This window comes from Falco biarmicus, chromosome 7 (genome assembly GCF_023638135.1).
Source record: "Falco biarmicus isolate bFalBia1 chromosome 7, bFalBia1.pri, whole genome shotgun sequence".
NCBI classification, from domain to species: domain Eukaryota; kingdom Metazoa; phylum Chordata; class Aves; order Falconiformes; family Falconidae; genus Falco; species Falco biarmicus.
In genome coordinates this window covers 13,497,983-13,519,937 of record NC_079294.1, presented here as the reverse complement: position 1 = coordinate 13,519,937, position 21,955 = coordinate 13,497,983, and the positions used below count along the sequence as shown (strand labels likewise).

The following is a 21,955-nucleotide window of genomic DNA, read 5'->3' as shown; positions in this document are numbered from 1 at the left end:
AGTGTCAAGTTGTATTAAGCACTATGGAATATCCTGCTATGGTTTAGGTAGTTATTTTACTACCAGAGGGAAAGTTTCTGTAGGGACTAGAAATGTTCTGGTTTACGTCTGGGGAATGTCTCCTTTCTTCATGAAAATATTTGTGAAAATAAATAAAAATATTTTTTAATTAAAAATGTCTAGTTTCATTATACTGTTCCTAAATTAGCTCTTTTCTTATATCATGAAACTACTTATTTGTTCCCGATGTCTATGTATGTTTAAACAATCTTCTAAGTAATTTTTCCAGGAAATATTTTTAAATACCTGTTTTATCTTGCATCAACAGATCTAAGTATATGTGAATGGTAATATACATATATGTACTCATTTCACAATAGCATTTCTTACTTTTGTTTTGTTCAGCTGTTTGCCTGTTTTAAATCATTTATTTACACAAAATAGTAGTTAGGAGGAGGGGGATCTGGCAGGAATAGACCTTAAGCTGTCTGCAATGTAGCTCTTGGTACTTTTCTGATACTGGTATTCAGAATTCGGCTGGCTGCTGCCAAGTCTGCACCTGCAGTGCTGCTTGATTGAAACTCTGCATGTATTCGTCTTAATAAGAATAAATAAAGAATGTCTTCTGTTAGTTACCAAACACCAGGATTACTTCAAAACGACAAGGAGAAGTCCCTCTTCAATGCTAATATTTTGTCATGTCTGCCTCATGCACACAGGATGCTTAGGCTTCATTCCTCAGCAGAAACGCCGTCTATATCTCTATGCTCTACCTCAGGTTTAACTTGCTGTTTGGAACCCTTACTCAAAATGCATATCTGGTATTTTGATTATGAATTGTCACATAAACAGAGTGATTGATTTAAACTAATTTACATAGAAGCCTTTGTGGTGTTTGTGAGCAAGGGAAAACACACAGAAGCACGTGGCACTTAATTACATTGCTTAACAATAAATGTCAAGTTAAACCTTTTTAAAAAAGATGAATGCTGTACTTAAGGAAAGTGCAATTACATATCTGTGGTTTGAAATGTTTTGTACACTGTATATGTTAGAGGGCCAAAGTTCTGTGCGTGCAAAGGTGCTGACAGATTTCAGATGCTACAAGGCAGGCTTTAGTAACTGCTGTCCGCTTATTGCTTGCAGAGGGAACTAATTTACTGTAATGTGCTGTTAATCTGAGCTCATTTACTTGTATGCAGCCGCATTTGCATACAGACACACTTCTCAGAACTGATTGAGAACATGAGGGCTAATGGTCCTGATTTGGTAGATTGTTGCATATAAACAGGATTTGCATTCAAATTGGTGTGTTATATCACAGCCTGATTATACGTCCCATTTTAATAATGTTGAGCGAATGGCAATAGTAGATTTCAGAAAGCCACTCCTCTGATTATATGTTCCAGATCTAAATTTAATTAGAAATGTCTTTACCCCCCCTTTGCTGAAATTTAGTAACAGACATGTAATTTCTTCTCCCATCAAACAATGTATACACTTCTCTAACAAATTGTTATACTTTCCAAATCACATTCAATAATTTAATAAAAAGACTGTCATACTGCTTCTGTATTCCTTAGGGAGAGTAATGGAGAAGCAACGGAACTCCGCAGTGTTCATCTATTTCTTGCAGAATAGAAAAGAATAAGAGGAAGTGTATAGAGAGAAATAAGACAAGGTGCAGAGTTCCCCAGCCTAAGTCTGAGCAAATCCATATGTCTAGAGGACACTGCTCAGTACTGGGCAAAACCACTAGCTCAGTTCTTTTCAGTGTTTATAGCTATGCTATTATGGTGCAGCTCTCTATTCTCATCCTGAATTACAAACGAAAAAGAAGAGAATAAAATTGTGAGGATAACTATCCGACTACATCCAAAATTAAAACTAAGGTTAGCTCTAAGAGGAGCAGTTTCCCAGTCTAATTTGCCATCTGACTTCCACCAGTTCATCACCCCAGCAGTGGCATAACTCAGAGAGGTGTGTGTGGAGAGTAGTTCTCGCATACATTCAACGCTTGCACACCTAGACAGCTTTACTGTTGCCTTTTCTGAATGGGTGTGACAAAAGCCTGTCTTCCTCCTACTCCTCTGCACAGCAGCAACACATTCTCTCCATTACTGCTGGGATGTTAGAGCTTCTCCATTTCTCTGTGCTAAGATTTGTAGGTATTATAATGGAGCACGAGTCATTTGATAAAGACCGATAATTTCTTTTTTTTTTCAATCCATGAATTTGAAGAAAATATATGAAATATCATGGTTTCGGTACCATGAATTAAAGCTTTATAATTTAATTGTGCTGTGGCTTAACAGGGTTTTTTTTCCTGTTGCCTAGCAATGAGTTTTACCATGAGATTCACCATGTGCTTAAGATTCCATTATTAACTTCTGCTTTCAGAGGTTTAAAACTTTAATAAAAATTATTACTCATAGGACAACTCAGAAAGTTCATGTTGGAATTTCTTTTTGTTGTTACAGGGTCACTTACTAAGTAACCTGGAGGCAGAAAACTCTGGTGCCCTCCGATTTCTGTACCTATTTCCTATATGTAATAAATTTTGGAAGTAACTTCTCAAGCAAAAATTTTTTTGTGTGTTTGTGAAGCAGTAAACTATTTATAGAAGTGTTCTTTTACTTTAAAGATTCCACATGAAGATGTTTTTACCAAGGCATCTACCTCTGCTTAGACAAGTGCAGCGACTACTTTGTGCTTCCTCACAAAGCCGAATGCCTAGGAAAGGGTTTGAGCACTGGTGTTCGAGGTCTTCCCACATAGTAGTGAAATAAGTCTAGATGTTTTCTTTGGGAAAATGTAATGCTTGCTAGGTAGGAGGATCACACGGAGCTTGATGAAGGAGACTAGTGTTTGAAGAGGTTGGAGGAGCAGAACCTCTGGTAAGAGTGAAAAGAAAAGCTATAGGACAGGCCCAGAAAGTTACCTTGTTCTATACGAGGTGCTAGCTTCAAGTTAGGGACAGCAAATATATGCAAAACCAGACAACTTTTATCTGTGGGGAAAAAAAATCCTGTGGTGGTTGTTCTTGGTTTTTTGGTGTTTTTTTTTTTAATTACAGTTACCTCTGATCAGGGTGGGATTTGGACTCTATAAGGCAGTGCTGTACCTAAAAAGTACTTGAATTTGAGCTCACGGAGAAAAGGGCTGAAAAACACTTAATATCCAAGTGTTTTTTAAGAATCAGATGTTTGTGGCCAACAAAGTTATTGGAAACTGTCAGAATGATAGTAGTGCTGTGCCAATCATAGATGTATTTCTGAGCTGCCTCTTGCTGCAAAGCAGAAAGCAAAACCCCCAAACATTCGTAGTTTCTGTAGAGGGATTTAAGGAGGGAGACTATGATTAGTGTACTTGTAAATTTGGACTTAACAAAAGGTGCCAGAATCAGCCTTTAGGAAGGGGTGGGGGGTGGGGTGGGTGGGTGAGATACTTAGAGTTAATACTTTTTAAAAAGTACAACTGTCTATAACTTAACATTTCAAAATGATTGTGATTATTATGAAACGTTTGGTTTTGCATATTGAGATTTATGCACTGAACTATTTATAAAGGATCTGTGTGTTTAGTTGTGAATCTTTAAGGAACTTTACTCATGTTGTAAACTACTACTTTTGAACATCTGTATAATTTCAGTTTGTCACCTTTATAACGGTTAATTTTTAATTAAGAAGCATAGAAATTTAAAGTTTGCTTTCAAGTGGGCAAAGTAATTTTCACTGGAAAAGGAGGCGTTCATCAGCACTGGCATTTATCTTGCTTTACAACTAAGCAAGATTAAGAAAAACAAAAGTAGAAACCAGTTGGGTTTTTTTGGTCTTCTGGATTAACTGGCTTCTTTGTCCCGTGTTTATGTTTCAATACTTATATTTTTTAACTTTTCTCTGGGGTTATATAGTCTCAATATGATTACAAATGCTAATTACTTTTAGAAAATTGCTAGGCATATGTCATTTTTGTTGACAAAGTACAGATAGTATAAAATAGGCCTATATAATATAGACCAGCATTAAATGTGAGTAAGTACAAGTGCAGTGCTTGCTGTGGTTAACGAAGTAGCATTTCCTGTTCAGCTGGACTGTCTTAAGCACCATCTAGCACTCCTGCAGCCTTTGTATAGAAAATGAGGAAAGGGGAGTGTACCAGTCAGTGCCTAATTTAGATGTCTGAAGTTAGAATTTGCAGCTAACCTTCCCCATCCCCCTTCTCCCTTAAGTGCTCTGAAATTTTCTGTCTTCATCAGCCTGTCTTGAAAAATTCCATTTCTCACTGGAGTGGTACATTGTGTTAGTGGTCTGAATTTCACATCGCTTGTGCTTTCCCAGAAGATCATCATCCATACAAGAACTGAATGAAAATGAATGAGTGTTCCCCTGCCAGGGTGCAATAGTCCAGGACAATAACTCAGGGACCAGCAAAATGCCAGTTGTTTTTGCTGTTAAAATTACACTGAGGGAATGTGTAAAATAAAAAGAGAACGTAAAATCTTGCTCTTGTTTGGCATTTTCCTGTGTTAAAGCAGCTCATACTATTGAATCTTAGATACGTTGCATGAATGAGAAACGTACTGTGTAACTGCATTATGTCTGTGGAGAGAAAAGTGAGGGGGAGACATTTGTGGTCTTTAATGTAGTTAGGATTTCTAAAGCTTCTGTACAGCAGAGATAAAAGACCTTGCACATGGCTGCTGGGTAGTACGAGTGCACTGGTACTAACCTGCACCACGTCAGAATTGAATTGAGGATCTCCTGAAGCTTGGTTAAACTGTTGGGAAATGTTTAGGTGAAGCATGGCTTGGCTTTACATTACATAGAGTAGGCCTAGGACTATTTCTGTTCTCATGAAAAGAACATTTATTGCAGTACACAGTGCTCTGGAGGGAGTTATTTGGCTCTCCTGGAAATCTCTTCTGGTAAAGAACATAAATAATCACAGCATTCTCATATTTGAGCCTAGTATCTTTAATGGTCACTCTTATTTGATGCCTAGCAACCAGTAAACTTTGTTTATTGTGTGATGTCTAAGGTATGTTGTAAGCTTGTGTAATCATTCCTGGTAATTTTCATTTACAAATCTGTTGGGGTTTTTGGGGTTTTTTTGTTTGTTTTCTCCCAACAGCAGTTGTTTTCCTAGAAAAAAATCAGTACCGATAGCTCTAACTTTGCAAGAAGAAACCAGAAAAGGTTACTGAAGATTTATATGTAGTTTCAAAGTGATAAGAAGCAAGCAAAATTGTTTCAAATTAATGGAAACAATTCTGAAGCCATGTCTGTTGCACAAACCCTGGAATTTGAGCCCGAATTTTACCTGACTTTTGCTTCTAACCTGTGATTAAGCAGGGCAAAGTAAAAGTCTTAAATTGAATTGCTGCTTTTTTTTGAGAATTAATTCAATAAGCATTGTGCTCATAAAGTTAATAATAAAGTTGCACTCACAGTTTTGAGTGATCAGCAAAGATTGCACCTCTTAGAAAAATAATGTCGTGATCCTGTACTGAAAGCGTGACTAAAAGGGCGTATCAGTATCATTCTTTCGAGGTGTCCTTGGTTCACTTGCTTTATGTTACAGGAAACAAAGGACTGCAATAAAACACAAAGTGCCTTAAATAAAAACACCTCAGACCTCCAACATACATTCTAATTGTTGTCTTCTAGGTTGACTGGGGTCAACTGGACTATTTAGTAATTGACATGCCACCTGGGACTGGAGATGTACAGCTGTCGGTCTCACAGAATATTCCAATTGCAGGTAGGTGCATTGCTTGGCCATTTTAGAGATTTGAAGTTAGTTAAGTTCAGTAGCTTTTGAAAAATCTTGTTTTAACATGCTGGTCAAAAATTCTTTTAATTGTCTTTCTAAGGCACTAAGAAACTGTTCTGTCAGTCATGTGGTGATAAAAAACACTGTCAGTGGCTTTTAACATGTTAGCGTTTTGATTGTGTTACTTTCTTTTAAGCTAAGTTTTGAAAAGATTGAGAAGTCAAGTGTGGCAGTACTTGAAGAAAAGGCAGTCATGCCAAAACCTGGTAGGGTTGGTAGTAGAAAATATTTTCTTTGTCTGTATGTACTGCATAGTAAAGCCAATACTTTAAAATAATTTGTCTTTGCGCTTGCTTTTTAATTAGAAGCTTGACAACACTGTTAATGCACAACATTTATTCAGATAACATATGCAGCACTGTAATACACTAATGCATTCTTTTTCCTCTCGTGTTACAAATTTAACTTTTGATAGTGGATTTAAACTTCGACAAATCAGTCCTGAGGTATTCAGGCAGCCCTCTAATCTCGTTGGTTTCAGTGGGAGTTAGAAATACTGCTTCTGAAAGAATGCTGAGCATCTCATGAGATCTGATAGACAGTGATGGTTTATTACCTGCCTGACATACTTCAACAGAAGCAGCTGTCAATAGCCAACACAATCGATGTTAGGGACTCAGTGGTAAAAGAGACAAAGCAATACTTATGGTTCCAGGCGTAATTTAATAATTGCAGTGGCTTTTCACCAGGAGGATAGTGTAGCACTGGAACATCTTACCCAAAGAGCCCATGGGATCTCTGTCCTTGGCAGTTGTCCTGATAGTACTAAAGAATGCTTTAGCTGACCCTGTCTAGTGTTGTCAGGAGATGACCTCCAGAGACCTTTTCCAACAACCAGAAAGTTTGTGATTCTGAGTTATTAAGGAATCAGTGGGACTGCTTGCTCCACTTTTTGGTGGTATCATAAATAAATGGATGCAAACCCCAAATGGTAGCATCTTTTACTGCTCCTATTCTTTTCTGAGTGCAGACTGGCTCACGCGTGCCAGCAAGCCCTGGTTCCCTCCAACACTCCTTTCTCTCTGCAGTTTGGTGGCAGTAACATACTGAAGTGAAGCAACTAAAGATTAAACTTGTCCAAGTATTTCACTTGCATGTAGAACTCTTACCAGGCTGCCTTATAAGTTTAGTGAGTAAAGAATTGTGCATCTCTAAAACTTTATAGACTAGGATAAAAGATTAGCTACAGGTACAGGTAGAAGGACTGGTGGCGTTGTAGACATGCCCATACATCAAGGCAGTAGAGCTAACAGATTTTGGGACATATCTCCTAGTTTCACAGCAAAATGATCACTGCTGTTACAGCACAGTGAAGTCTACAGGAATGAAAGGAGACCTTTAACAATCAGGCAGCAGCTTGTGTCTTCTCCTTAACACAGTCATATCTCAGCTGCAATTATACATGATAACTACAGTTACTCATATCTACAAGTCAAAAATTTTGAGAAATAGTTAAATTTAGTGTTAAGGCTGCGTGGTGATATCTCATGATCTTCCATGATGTCAGGTTCAGAAAAACTTAAATCTTTTGACATACAAAACTCAAATGTTAAAGCACATGCTAACTCAGCTGTAACACTCTGGTCCCAAAACTGTTAATAACCATGAGAAGTTCTCTCTGGTGTGATTACGTTGAGTGGTGGAAGACAGCAAATCAACAGAGTTGTGATGAAGGATTTAATGATTGGTGTGGTTTTTTGTTTTTGTTTTTTTGTTGTTTTTTTTTTTTTCTGTGAGTAGTAGAAGAGGAGGCTTCTAGTGCCTTAGCTTATCTGTGACCTGGAGCATGTGAAAAGCAAACCATGATTCATACCCATTTTCTTCAATATAGTGCTCAGTAGGTTGCAACTGTGAGTAGCAAAGCAGGAGGGCCTTTCACTCCCAAGGTTTTAAGCAGTGAGGTGAAGCATGACAGTGTATGGAAGCTTTTGGTAAGGTAGAACTTCACATTAAATCTTGTACGTAAGGGCGGTAAAATTATTAATTAAAGAACTGTCGCTTTATATTTGTGGATTCTGATTTTTTTGAAGTATGATGGGTATTGATAATTGCTATTAACTACAGTGCGCCTAAATACCCTAATTTAAAATGGAAAAGGTTGTTATGCTCTTGATCTTCAAGGGATTATTGTGCCCTTTCCCCACAGAATTCTACATTGTCTTCAGAAGTGTGAGTGGTTGTGTTGTTGGTGCGCTGAGCCCTCTGGGACAGAGAGGTGATGGAGGAAAGTGGTTTAATCCTGTATTTCTTTCAAGCTTTGAAGGTCTGTGGAAGGTAGCACGATCTTGCTAACTGGTGTACTACATGAGTAGATGGAAGCCTTAATTTGTGGTTTTTTTTCATAATACCTACATCTTTGTGGAATGTAATAGAAGTTAACAAAAGCAAAACAAGTTAAAAAAAGCTGGATTTTCTTGCTGAAGTCAGCAATGTCCTCATTCTTGTGTAGGTGTAACAAAGCGAAGAATTAAGAGGAAATAATTTTAATTCAGTATTTTCATTAGTTTTCCATATGATTGTCAGAAACCTGTGGTTTTCATACCTGTTGAATCAGTTTTGGGGCAACTCAAAGTAGACAAGATGCTGATTTAAAAAAGAAAAGGAAAACAGGTTTAAAACAACAATAAGCAATGCAGATTTTCTTGATATGCTGTAAAAGTGGGTAAATTCTTGCCCATATCTTTCTCTAAACTCTTCACTGTGGCTTTCTGGCGTTTTTTAATTTTAATTTGTAGAAATACGCGCTTTTACAGCTTCCTGACTGAAGGCAGCATTTTGATTTGAATTCTGAAATGACTTTACATTGTTACCATAGTTGCTCAGTTAATCTTTTACTTTGTCAATCCTAACTTCATAAAATTAGGAATGATAGAACCACTTTACATTTGTCTTTCCCATTAGCTCATTTTGTTGAGCGTGTTGAGGTCAGCTCTTTCAGTTTTAAAAAAGCAAGTGTATTGTGCTTTTGATGAAGACCAGCTCAGCAGACAAGGAGTGATAAGATTTGTAGCTCCCTGTGTTTTTACTGGCTCAATGAATTTTAGTGATTTATAAAGAATTTTCTCTATTGTATATTGTGGGTATTTTTCATTCTCATTGGAAGGGCTTTTTTTTTTTTTTGCGTTACAGCTTGAACTGTGCTTTCTTCTTTTACTCTTGTTACTCAGTTTCTGTCCCTTTGACAGTCCCTGGCCTTGTTTAGCATGCTTTTATTTTCTTCGGTCCTGTTTCTTTCAAGAGTATGGAAGATAGTGTTACAGATATCAACGATGATGTCTTTGAAGCAGTCTACAGATTTCTGCTGGTTTTGTGGGCTCCATCTTCATTTGCAATTCATGTTTCTAAGCTGTGTGTTGTCTTCCTTTTTTTTTTTTTTTTTTTTTTTTTGTACAGAAAGTATTTTGTGTTGTACCATTCTGTTCCCTCTCCAGTTTTCTTGTTCTTTCTTTATTGTTTGAAGATGTCTTGGACAGTCACGGTGTTAGTAGCATAATTTCTGTCTTTTTACTCAGAGACAGCATATATATCTTAGTTAAGTACATTTAGAAGTGCATTATCTAGTTTGCATGAAAGTTGTACTTTGATTTGCATGCATGCATATGTGAGATACAGTAATTGCATTACGGTTTCTTCATTATTTATCTGTGGCTTCCTAAGGACAGACAGTGTAGAAAATTTTTATTCTGTCTCTGAACAAGTTTACAAAACCTGCACGCACATTTTGCCAGCCACTCACAGATTTTCCTGAATGTGAGAAAGAACAGTGATAAATGTGTTTTGTCGGGGGTGGGTTTGCCCAGATGGGGCATGAAAAACTGTAGACTGTAGTATTGCAACATCTGACAATGAGAGGGACTGATAGGATGTGTGAAATGGTATTGGATTTTAATTTTAGAAGACTTACACACCCACCCCCCACCCCCAATCACAGGTAACATAACTTTCTTGAGTCAAAAAGATATCAGAGCAATACCTAATGTGTAAAAGCAAACACCACAATATGTCTTAAAATTCTTACTGTCATTGAAGAGAATATCAGCCTTACACAACTTCAGCTGGAGTGACAGTTTTGCGTGGGTACTTTGTTAAATATGATGAAAAGGAAACTACTGTAACTTTCTGGTTTTATTTTATAATTCTTAGTCACTTTACAAGGACATGCATCTTATTTAGCATATTGTTCTTTAATCTGTAACTTTTCTCATGTTGCATTCATTCTTCAACAAAGTAGTAGATGAGAAATGATATGAAAACTTGAAAATGTGATGTGTATTTCTGCTCAACCACTACTTCTTTCTCCAGATGCAAGTCTGCTTTCCAAATAGAAATCCAGGGTCAGTCTAGACAAAAAATCTGTGTCTTTATGGTCTGTTGTTACTTAATTATATGTAGTTCTACTTCTTTACTTCTGCTTTGTCCTTCTGTTTCAACTTGTGCATGAGATGTCCAGAAGTGGGTTCTTTGTCATGTATTGAACATGCATGCTTGGGAAGGTTTGAAGCATCCTTACACGTTTTCTAGCTTTTAAAACACAAGGGGTTTCTAATGACATTATGATGTTTAGTATAAAGATATAGCATAAACCAATGATATTACGAAGAAATAAGGCTTGTGATTGCTTTGCATTATCTAGCTGCTAAATTGAGAAATGTAAGTGTGTGCATTTGTTTGATTATTTAGATAAAGGAGCAGTAAACAAAATTAATAAATAATATTGGATATGGGGAGTTAGCTGCCCTGAAGACTGAGAGAGAAGTTTATCATACTGTCTCTTTAGAGTGCAGTCTGTGTGGGCAGCAGCAAGGGCATCTCAGTTCAAGAGGCAACCCCAGAGGCTTGCACACGTGTTTCTTACTTGTGGAGAAGTTGCATTGTGGGGGCTGACCAGTAAATAAATTTGGCTGTCTACTGCCCTTTCTTTATTAATGTGTAAGTGGAGTTTGTGTTAGTGAAGTGTTACAGCTTGACAGCCCTGGGACTGACACTCTGTCTCAATTGACAAAACTGACTCCAGGTTAATACTACAATTGTTTCATCTGCTAAACTTTGTCGTACCGCTCTTTGCTTTGGATATTGAGATGCCATGGCAGTGAAAACCATTAGAAATATACACTTGTCCAGTGGGAAGTGAACTGAGACAACTAAATAATTTCACATCTTACTGAACAATCTTATAATAATTACAGTAGTGAGCACTAGACTAAACTGTGTTTGTAAAGGAGACCTAGAGGTAAACGGTTTAGTGTTTTATTTCAGTGGTGTTGATTTTCCCACCTTTTGGAAGTAATACAGGGAGTTTTTGTTACTTCAAATAAAAATTTGTAAAGAATCATAATTAATAGGGTTTCTTTTGACGGCAGTGCTTTGATGGTTAGGTTTAAATAAAAACAAAAGGTGTATTTCTGTCTTTACTGGTTAAGCATTAAAAGTCTTACTTCTATTTAGATACATGTATTGAAGGGGAAGGAGTAGAGAGATGCCACTAACTTGAAGACACTTGGCATTTTAAAATTCTGAATGAAATGTGACATACCAAACTGGTGAACCAAACTATTTACTCATATTTATATGAGTGTCACACAGAGCAGGGTTAGCCTTGTACGCAACTGTTTTACAGCAGCGTGTGGGATTTAGGAGAACTGGATCCTGCCTCAACATATAATCATGTGCAAGAACAGGAAGTTTCAGGTGATGAGTAGACTGTTCAGAAACGAGCATTAAAACCAGCACTAATAGGATTTCAAATAAGCTTTTTAAAAAGTAAATACTGTCAATGTTTTATAAAACTGTGCATGAATTAGGGTGAAAAAGAATTGTGATTTCTAAGATATAGGTGTCTTTTAAAATTAACCGAAATTGCAAGCTGAGTAGGTATGGTGCTGTTCTCTTGTCTTTTCTGAAGAGAAATGATCAAAAAACCCCATGCTGCAATACAAGTTGTGTGTAGCATATAGTGTAAGATTAGAGAGGTACATGTATTCTGTCATTGCTCTTTGTGTAAGTGTCTGTTTGCCCTTTGTTGAATCTCTCTTACTTTGATGCAAATCACAGGTGCAAGGCATCTGGTCTTCTTTCGTTTAGTTTAACAACAATCCACAAGGTTTTTCTCAGTTTCTGAGCTTGCTTTCTCCTTTTGTGGAGGAGGTATATAGTTAGTTTCTACAGTAAATTTCTGAAGGTATTTTATGTAAGCCATCTGGGTAATAGTAAAATTTCCTTGATCTATTTTTGAATGGCAAATATTTTTAATACCAGATTATTATGTAGATTTACTCTTTCTTTAACGTTGTATTTTGACATTTTAAAAAAATACAGGATAGGAGATGCACATAGGTTTAGGCTAGATTGACAAACAGAAACAACTTGGTCACACTGGTGGAAATTTAAAAATAGTTCTTTGTATTCATCCAAATATAATTTGTATGCTGAATTAGTTTGCTTCTGTTGTCAGAAAAAATGTAGTTGACAAATGCAAATATCATCAGGGTTATCTTAGCTTTGGACACTCCTGGTACCAGTATGAAGTGTCAGACTTGGTAGACTCTGTAAACTTAATTTAGAGACCAAAATGCTGTATCAGTTTACACATTAATACCTCACAGTGTTTAAGTATAAATTTAAATTTAACTCTTGGCTCATGGAGATTGATTTAACACACACTGTCTGCCCAAGCTGAAGCGATAGTATATTCAGTGCAAGTTCTTTAAATTTTATCATTCCTGAAAAATAGTTTCCAGCTATTGGGGGAAGAAAGTTGTGAGTTATACAGGCTTCAAAAACTGAGGTTCTCTGAGGTCTGGCAACAGTAGCTAAGTTTAAGTACTAGATTAGCTGCAATTGCCTCCTCTTTTTTAAACCAATTATTCTGAATAGGAAGAATAAATGAGCATAGTGTTCAGCTGACAATTGCAAAAGACAAGAGAAATCCATATGAATAATGGTTCTGCATTCTCTCCTTTAGTTCGTTCTTATGAAAAAATAAATGTTTAAATTCACCCTTTTACCACCCCCACCTCTGGAGGAAGAATAGTAAAAAAACAGGATGGGTTTTGGAGGTGTTGTCTTTTTTTCTGTAGTAGGGTCACTCCTTCACCCAGTTCTCCTCTTTGGATTAGGACCTCTCTTTAAAAAAAAAAAAAAAAATCATATTCATTTGTCAAAAGAGACTGTTTGGACTTTGGTTTTGCCTGGTACAGTGCTCATAATCTGGACATGATTGGTAAATGCCCTTGAAAGCAGGAGGTAGAATGGAGTAGAGCAGAAAAATGCTACTTCAGTTAGCTAAGGAAAAGTGTAAAGTGGCAGTGTCTGTGAGAGAGTAGCTTTTTATTTTATGCCTATACTTTGCACGTAATGCTTGTTTACAGATATTGCTACATTTTTTTTCAGTGTTTTCACTCTGCTAAATAAATACTGCCTCATAAATTGCATTATTGTGACATACATATTCAATTCGCCGTGACCAAACCCAAACATTTTAACACAGTTGTCTTTGCACACCTTTCTCCATGTCATCTAGTGTGAAATGGATATTACAATACTTAACTGATCAGTTAGATGAGGGCAGTTTAACTTCAGGGTGACAGCTTTATCCAGCTTGTGATATTCCTCTCCTCGTTGGTTTCGCTGACAGTTCCTCTTGCCAGGAGGAAGAAGCTTGCTCTAAGATTTATGTCCTCTTGTCATGTGTGCAAGGTGGTAGTGTCCCAGTGTCTAATTACCACTAGTTCGTGGGCAGAAAAGGATGTGTGGGTATTAGAAACATACATTGTCTGAGCAGTTGATTAAAGACTCTTCCAAGAAGGTGGTAGTGAGCAGGCTGGAGGTGTGACACCCAGGATCTGGCTATTGGGACAGTTCTGAGCTATATGATGAGTCTCAAGTAAGGATCCCTTAAGAGTAGATCACACTAGTGGTTCTTTTAAGTTACTAGTTGTAATGAAATGTCACACACAGAACCTAAAGGAACTTCTTTACAAGGTTTATCCAAGGAGGTGCACAGTTTCTTAATGTTGATGTATCTGTAATCATTGCTAGCTGAAATTCTAGGAAAGACAGAAGGCTTTCATTCTTCCACTATATTCTGCATCTTCAAGTGCAAACTGTATCTGCAATTGCAGGTACATTTTATCTATGAAATAACAAATTTAGCAGAAGATGAGAGGGACTATGAAGAGATCCACAGTGCAGATTCAGATTCACCAGGGTATTTATAACTTGAAAGTCTTGCGTAGGAGTTTGAAGTTGCAGTGGAAAAGGCAGCAAAAGGTGTAAAAGTGCATGAGTGGTGTGGTCAGATCGGCCATCCACAGCTGCACTAAGGCCTGGATGTGGTTCCTTGCAAGAGTGTTCATTGCCTGTCAGTCAGCAGATGCAATTACAGAAAAACGCAGTATATCTTTCTGTCTCTGTCCTCCAGAACTCTGTTTGTCGGTCTTTCTGGTCAGTTACACTCCATGTTTTGAGGTGGCGTTATTTGCTAAGTTAGTAAGAAGTGTCAAGGTGATATAAGACACAGGCTAATACTTGTGTGTGGAGGGATCCTTATTCATCTGTTCAGGTAGCCTGTGTTTCTGAAGTCTGTGTTTAAAGGCATTGGAGGGAATAAAGAATATGTTAGAGTGATCCTTTTCATCCTAAGGTAGACCTTCTGAACTGCTGCTTATCAGCTGCTTTTTAGACCTGCCTGTTTTTGCTTGGGTACAAATTGGCTGTAGCTAAGGCTTGGAGAGGTTCTACCTTATGCCTTGTAACCCAGAGCATCTAATGCAAACCTTAATGATGTAGTGAATATAGGTGGTATTTTCTATACAGAGAAATTGTAAGCTGTTTCATTGCTTGTAATTTCCTGAAAAACAGTCCAGCAGAAAGGTGAGTACCAGTGTGCTGTGTAGGCACACTTTTCTTTTATGGAGGATTAGGGACCTGGGGTTAAAAAATAAAGGCAAACATCAGTGTTACAGGCTTCTGCTAGTTCTGTCTCTCTATATTATGCATGCTAAGGATTAAAGATACAGTTAGCATAGTTTTTACTAATGCAACATGCATCAGCTTTGAAATACGGTGAAGTTACAAAAGTAAATGGAATGCATGAGTAAGTAGGTATGTCAGTTAAACCTAAATGTGCTCAACTTAGATATCCTTAGTATGCTCAAGGCACAGAAATTACTCCTCTGCACGCAACTGCAAACATAGTATTTGTAGTATGTTTTAATGTGCAGTGTGATAGCATTATGTTTTCCGCAGTTTCTCTGTTCAATTTGTCAGCCTTAGTGTGCCTCGTTCAGACAGAGGCTTGTGTAAACATGGCACGTATTGCTTCAAGAGACGTACTGTGTACATGAATGCAGTCATATTTCATTACTTTAATGATCAAAATAACTCTCTGTTGTTTGATACTCCTGTTAACCATGTAGAGCCAAGATAGCAAAGGAAGTGTGGGCTGTGTTCTTTCTTGCTCATTTGAATCATTTTCTGAATTAAACATATGCAAACTTATTCGGGGAGGGGAGCACCAAGAAAAGTCTCATTTTGTATAGTTGGTTGCTAGTGAAGGAAATAATGCTGCTAATAATTTGAATTCTTGAACTTCAGGTTGGGTTTGCTGGACTAGCAGTTGTACCAGAGAAAGAGAAAAGATACTTATTTTAAAGGGTGTTGGTATAAGTCAGCGCAAGCTGGCTGTGAATAAATTTTGTCTGTAATCCAGCTCAGAATGAAAAGGAAAGCAGGAGAGAGACACCTATTACACCCTCAGCAGCAGCTTCTTGAGCATGCCGGCTTTCATTCTGTGGAATAAGCCATGCAAGTTGTCCGCAAGCATAACTTTAACTTGTGTATTTCCAAAGTTTCTTGTGTAGGAAGTTGGTGTTTGTGGGAGCCTGAACCCTGCAATGTACCATTGGGTCTTTTTGGCATTTTAACTTTTTCCCCTTGGATGTGAATTTGTTAGTCAAAAATCTCTCAAATAAGCTGCTTGTGGTTCTGGTGGATGTTTTCATTGTGGGTAGTCTCTGTCCTTCATGCCGTGCCAGTTATGGACTCTTAAAAAAACTAATAATGGACCAGGAAATGTAGACTTCAGTTTTGTTGACTATATATTAGCTTCTACCTGAAGATCCAGGGAATGCTGAGCAAGCATCTTCAGAGTATGATAAGAAGTGTGAAACAGCTAACATGAGTGTATATACGTAAGTCACAAATTTTCAATTTTATTTGAAATGAAAGCAGTAATAAGCATTTTGTCCAAGTATTGAAAGATCTTTGTTTTACAAATATGCAGAAAACTCGAGGACATTGAGTGTAAATTACTTGTGGACTGTGCTTTAGGGAAGGGCATTTGTTTTGTGGAATTAGCCCTGCATTTCCACGTCAGCTGTAAAGTGTAACCCTACACTTGGTGAGACAAGGGGCTAAGGTGACTTGGATGTAACTGGAAGGTTTCCCCATTGTGCTTTGTGATGCCATTGGAAACAGGTTGGCTTGGGAAAAGCAGCAAATTATTCAGATGCCAGCGTTTTAGTGAACAATAGGGAAATTGCTTTTGCTTAGTACATTACATATGCTGTTCAGTTTTTGGACTTGTGTCTAATATTGTGTAAGGCAGAGACTGGCAGCTTTTCAGGAACGAGGTGCCAGATTGTATTTTTCTTTCACAAATCAGAGGTTAAGACACTGGTTGAAAACATTCAGACAGGCTCTCAGGCAGTGTTTGGAAACGGCTGGCTTGCAGGCAGGATGCCACCCGGCAGCCGATGGATGGCATGGGGCTGGTGCTGAGGGGCAGGGTGCCCTGTCCCAGCGCTGCCAGAGCTGGAAGTGCTCTCAGGATGCCAAGGCTCCTGGTGCTCTGGCCCTTGCCAGCAATGCCAGTGTTGTTTGCCATGTACGCCAAGGGTGGGGAACTGCAGGCCCAGTAGGAAACTGTCCTGTGCATCTAAAATGGTTGTAATTGCTGTTCGTGTGGAGTTTGGCATATATTTGTTGTGCGAGGTTGGCTTAACATGGCTCTGCAGAGGTACTTTCATAACAGCTACTTTGGAGGCTGCTGGATGGTCACTGTGAAACCAGAGCTAATCAACTGACCCCGAATATCCTCTTTTACACTGCATTTTTCTAAAATAGGGAGAAGTGTGAGCAGATTCTTCATGCAAGTTTTGAAGAAATATTAAAATCCCTGAGCCTATACAGAAAGATGCTTTTGTGAAGTGATACGGAATATTATGATATCTGTATTGGTTTTGCAGGCTGTATTAATTAAGAAGTAGTATAAAATAGTATAGTATAGTAAGCTGTAGGCTTACTTTAGAATCTAACCTTTGACAAAGAGCTCTAGCTGGTTTACATGCTTAATAACTCTTGGGAGCACTAATTAGCAGGTAACCTGGAGCCATGTCTGAACAATGAGCAGTACTACACATCATTCAAACCCCGTGCAAGCGTGCATGAGTTGGCCTCTCATTTTGTGGTATCGCTCACACAAATGCACCGGTGTTCTGTCTAGTGTAACACACTTCAAGACTGTGCCTGTCAACGCTTCTGTCAGGAAATGTAGCAGGTTCAGAAAGCAACAGTCTGATTACTGGCAGCTGCTTCTTGGTTTTAGGACAAGGCGTATTTGTTAAATCAAAAGCTTTCAGATGTAATTATGGCATGGGGCAGTTCCTGCGTGGATGTTTCCAGAGTACCATCTCTGCAACCTGTCAGCATGTGGACCATGTTGTCTTCTATCCATGGTAGTATGACAGCTAGATCAGTTTTCTCGTTTAGCAAATATGAATGGTTTCTACACAGAAAAACTTGGGATGAAACTGTCCAAATTATTTCTATCACTTCTTATCATACCTCAGTGATTATGGTCATTGCATTATAAAAAAAAAAACTTAGCATACTTTAATTTCTTAACTTAAAAAACCCCAAACATGCATGACTCCTTTGAATGTAGTAGTATGTACTAAATAGTCAAAATATATAACAGTATAGTTAATAATACACGTTTTAATGGTATTTCATATTTCATTTTCCCAGGAGCTGTCATCATCTCCACTCCACAAGACGTGGCTTTATTGGATGCACGCAAAGGAGCTGATATGTTTAGAAAAGTCCAAGTACCTGTAAGTATCTAAGTTAAAAATACCAGTAGACTTTTTTCCTAAAATGTAAGAGAAATTCCATGTACTGCAATAGATGAACAAACCATTTGGGAATCACTTGAATTTCAATAATTCTTGGTTTAAAAAAAAAAAAGGATTAGACTCCATCTTTATATCTGTATCAAGAGCTTGCTTTAACAGGGAAGGGAAGGCATTTTCTCAGGCTGAGGTCATAACAGAAGTTGATTTCTTTTAAATCTATTTGTTTCATCAACTGGAATGGGTCAGACTGCCAAACAGTGTGTCTTAGAAAGTAATGTGTGGTTTCCAATTGTACTGTCTTACTATATCTTCATTATGTGTCCTCTTCAGCACTGTCTGTGTTGGAACTTAAAATCTAAAATGTATTGAAATGTGGAAAAAATCATGTATTGGTACATTTTAAGAAGAAAATTTTAAGTTTTTGCGGAGATAGAGATGCACATAATTTGCCATTTCAAGGGCTTTGTGACTATCACAAGTAGAAGGATGTCTATATTGCCTTGTTTTTCATGAGGCTTATAGCTTATATGGTAGCTTGCTTGTTTGGGAAATGGAAAATTTAAAAATATCTGCAATATTCATATGGATTGGGAGAAAATATTAAACAGGGTGACATCTTTGACTCGATTTTTCTGTGTGTGCTACAAGTTGCTAAGTAACAGAATGTTATACTCTGGAGTATGTTTGTGAAGAGATTAATTTTTTATTTGAAATATGCAGTTGATGAGAAAATATAAACTGAAATGCTTCCTAATTTAAATGGCTTTTCTTTACTGTTTACTGTACTTTAAAAAAAAAACACATTTTTTCTTGCTTACCAGTGTGAAGGTACTTCTACTTTTTATTGAGAAAGGAAATTTCTTTGATAGCACTAGCTTTTTTAATCTAAAAAAATTTAACAGAAACCTTGAAGTGACTGCTTTCCCTTTTTGTTTTAATTTACAGAATAGCTTAACCAAAGAAATAACAGTGATAAATTCCTTATTGTTATTCCTTGAGGATATTTGCACCAAAAAGAAAGTACAGTAGCATTTATAATTTGCTACTGGAAGAAAAACAAATATATATATATATAACAGAATAATAACATATGGCATGTTTTGGTTTTATTTTATGTTTGGGTTTGCTAAAATTATGCAAAATTATTTTCTTCAAATAAAACCATGTTCGAGGTAGTACTTTACTGAATTTTCTTTTTTATTTAATCTGAAATTACCAAGATTTCTTTCAAGTCTGTTTTGTTCAATGTTGTTTGAAGGGAACGGCTTCTAAAAAAATCTAGCTAGCATAGGCGTGACTGCTGTTGATTTGCCTAGTGGTAGATAAGATATTAAATATGATCTGTTTTGATTCATTGGAATTTTCAGATCTTTCTAAACCAAAGGAAAAGTCACGGTGAAGATGTTGCACCAGATGCTGAGTTTGAGTGCACTTGAACCAGTCATCAGGGCTTACCTTTTTTGTGGTGCTGCTTCATGTTATTCTAACCTTGTATATACGTCAGTACAGACGCATCATTCGCGTCAGTGTTAAAGCAGCTCTTGCCCATGTGTTCCATTTCTAAGTGTCACCTAAATCTGAGGATCTACAGAAAGTTTACTTAGGTAACTTCTGATGGACTGCTTCAAACCTGAGGGTTACAACAAAGATGTGCAGTCCATAGGACTGTGCTAAAATTGCGTATGCTGATTACATAATTGACTGATCTTTAAAATCTTCAATCTCGTCTTTAAAAAATCACTTGCAAAGAGTCTTTTCAAAAAAGCAGAGAGTCTGTAGGCTGCTGAGTTCCGAGTCTTTGGATATGCTTGCTTATTTTGTGAACTGAGGTCTCTCCCTTGTACATACAGGCATACATACACCACTTTGCCCTTGCTTCCACAGTCATTAGTTACCAAAGGCTCCAATGACATATGTAGTATTACAACAGTAAAGTCACAGTTGTTAACATTGTTTTGTTTGTCCTTTACTGCATTGAAATTAGAGTGACTGAAGGAACTAATGAAGAGCTGGCAATGAGAGTCAGTGTTAGAATTAGGATTACAATGCAAAAGTTGTATTTTCAGTCTTAGAACATAGTCATTAGGAGTGCTGTCGTGCAGTGGAGCACAGCTGGTAAGGAAGGAGTTTGCAAAGTGATGCTGACTCTTATCACAACAAGTTTCAAGATTATCACACGTTACGTGAGTTTGGCCATCGTTTTTATGCATTCCAGAGGCTTGCTCTGGGCAGGTGACAAAAAAAAATAAGTTAATAACTTTGAGTATTTAGGAAAAAATTGCCTATTTTCACCTGCTGAAATTGAGTTCGGTTCAGTATAGTTATCTTATCAATCATATCCCTGAAAGAAAAAGATTTTTAGTTAAATCTGCAACTTTTTTGGTAGTTCCCTTGAATTGGAAGGTTATGTTGTGGATTTCACAGGTTTCAAAAAACAGCTTATATAAACTCAGCTATATATTTCCTTCTAAAATGTACTAAAATTGTTTATTTAGCTGTGTATTTACTGGTATTTCTGTAGTGTCCAGAGTACCTAGCCAAGATTATGGCTTCATATTTGTAGCAGACATTAGAGTAAAAAAAATTGCTTGTTACAAGACACAAGGTAGGAAGACAGAAATATTACTGTGCATGTTTACTTAAAGACTAAAATGTCAAGTGACTAATGGGTGTTTACATAGGAAGTTGATGGCAGACTGCATAACTGTAACGCTGATCACTTCAGTCCCCATCAGGCTGGAGCTGCCCCTCCGTGCCATCCGTCCTTTAGTACAGTGAATGACTTAAGTAGGTTTCTAAGGAATTGTCTCCTTGTGTAAAGACAGAGGGCTTTTGTTTTCTTACTGTATTTTCTTTAACTTGGAAGGTAGTAGTATTCGCATTTCAGCATGATTTGTTTTGTAACCAAAAGGTTAATTGCACATAAGAAATATGTAAACATTCAGAAACAGTAGATGTGCAGATAATTTATAATGAAAGGTTTCTTAGTTTCTTGTTACTTCTTGATAGATATCTCTTCACTATTTAAAATAACAATTTGACTAAATGAAATTCAGTTCTGTGCATTATAACTCTCCTCTCCTCTGCTACCAGAGGTTAGCTCCTGTATTGCAGTACATCTCATCACACCGGTTTTCATGTCATTACTGAGCCAAGTTTGCAGAGGAATGTACGGGAGAGAAGCTCACTAAGGACTAGAATAGGATTCACACGTGCTTACAGGATAGTTTGTGGAAAGAGTAACAACTGAAGCTGTTCCAGATCTAGTATTTGAGCTGGGAAATGAGAGTTGTTACTGACTTCATTCTCAAGACCTATTATTTTGTCTGTAGATTTAAACCCTGAAGGTCATAGTGAACTCTCTTACTTCTGTAAATATATCTGCAGAAATATGCATGTTAAAAATATACTTCAGCACTAAAGTTGTGTATGTTTGCACAGATTCTATCTGTATTAAGTAGTGTGTTTGTAATTGGCAACTTAATATTAAAAAAAAGTCTTCATATTCCAGAAGAATAATTTATGTATTGATATATATGTATTACTTATTGGCTGACAGATAGGAACAACACTGAAAAAATAAAAATGATTGTTTAATTCTGAAGTGTCATTTAGTTTTAGTAAGATTTGGTGGAAGTGAAAACAAAAAAGGACAGTGAATAAGACATGTAGAGTTGATACAGCATTGGGGCTACAGCTGTATCTCGGCATTTGCATTAACTGGCAGAAGGACTTAGTTACTAGTTTATGAAAGAATTAACAAAACAGCTGTACTAGTTCTTAACTTCTCACAAAACAATAGTGGACTACAAAACTTTGATTGTGAATTTGCTGAATCAAATGTATGACGACTATAAGGAGAACAGAAGGTTCAAACCCCAAGACACCTGAAGATGAATTAATTCAGTTAATGTATAAATGTCACGTTCTCTTTTTTTTCCTGTGCTGCAGAAAATAGCTTCCCTGTATCCTAGGTAAAATACTCT

The 21,955-nt window shown here is 37.1% G+C and overlaps 1 protein-coding gene across 1 annotated transcript in view; it reads left to right on the top strand.

The window, feature by feature from the left end:
* NUBPL (NUBP iron-sulfur cluster assembly factor, mitochondrial) overlaps window positions 1-21,955 on the top strand; it is an 86,302-nt gene that overhangs the window by 48,044 nt on the left and 16,303 nt on the right. The window contains exons 7-8 of the mRNA XM_056345323.1: window positions 5,670-5,763; window positions 17,863-17,948. Coding sequence (XP_056201298.1) covers window positions 5,670-5,763; window positions 17,863-17,948 — 180 coding nt within the window. The remainder of the gene's footprint in view (window positions 1-5,669; window positions 5,764-17,862; window positions 17,949-21,955) is intronic.